The following is a 259-nucleotide window of genomic DNA, read 5'->3' as shown; positions in this document are numbered from 1 at the left end:
CACAGGTGCCTTCGATGGCACCCGTGAGGAGAAGGGGAGGAGGCGATCCCGGCCCTTTCGCCTTCTCCTCCCGGGTGCCTTCAATGGTATCTGCAAGGAGAAGGGGAAGAAGCGACCCCGTCCTCGTCCCTTTCTCCTCATAGGTGCCTTCGATGGTACCTGCGAGGAGAAGGGAAGGAGAAGAGGTGACCCCATCCCCTTCTTCTTGAGGTTGCCGGCACTAGCCCCGGCACCCACAGTAAAAAAGGGAGGTGGGGGA

The 259-nt window shown here is 60.6% G+C and overlaps 1 protein-coding gene across 1 annotated transcript in view; it reads right to left on the bottom strand.

Moving 5' to 3' along the window:
• Positions 1-159, bottom strand: part of LOC121917983 — a gene marked incomplete at its 5' end in the record, with an annotated part of 4,468 nt that extends 4,309 nt beyond the window's left edge. Inside the window, one exon of the mRNA XM_042444099.1 lies at positions 4-159. Within this exon, the coding sequence (XP_042300033.1) occupies positions 4-159 (156 nt within the window). The remainder of the gene's footprint in view (positions 1-3) is intronic.
• Positions 160-259: the final 100 nt, after the last annotated feature.

The sequence above is a fragment of the Sceloporus undulatus genome, unplaced genomic scaffold (genome assembly GCF_019175285.1).
Source record: "Sceloporus undulatus isolate JIND9_A2432 ecotype Alabama unplaced genomic scaffold, SceUnd_v1.1 scaffold_2479, whole genome shotgun sequence".
Classification (NCBI taxonomy): Eukaryota; Metazoa; Chordata; class Lepidosauria; order Squamata; family Phrynosomatidae; genus Sceloporus; species Sceloporus undulatus.
The sequence above is the reverse complement of the archived record's forward strand: the minus strand, read 5'-3'. Positions and strand labels throughout refer to the sequence as shown.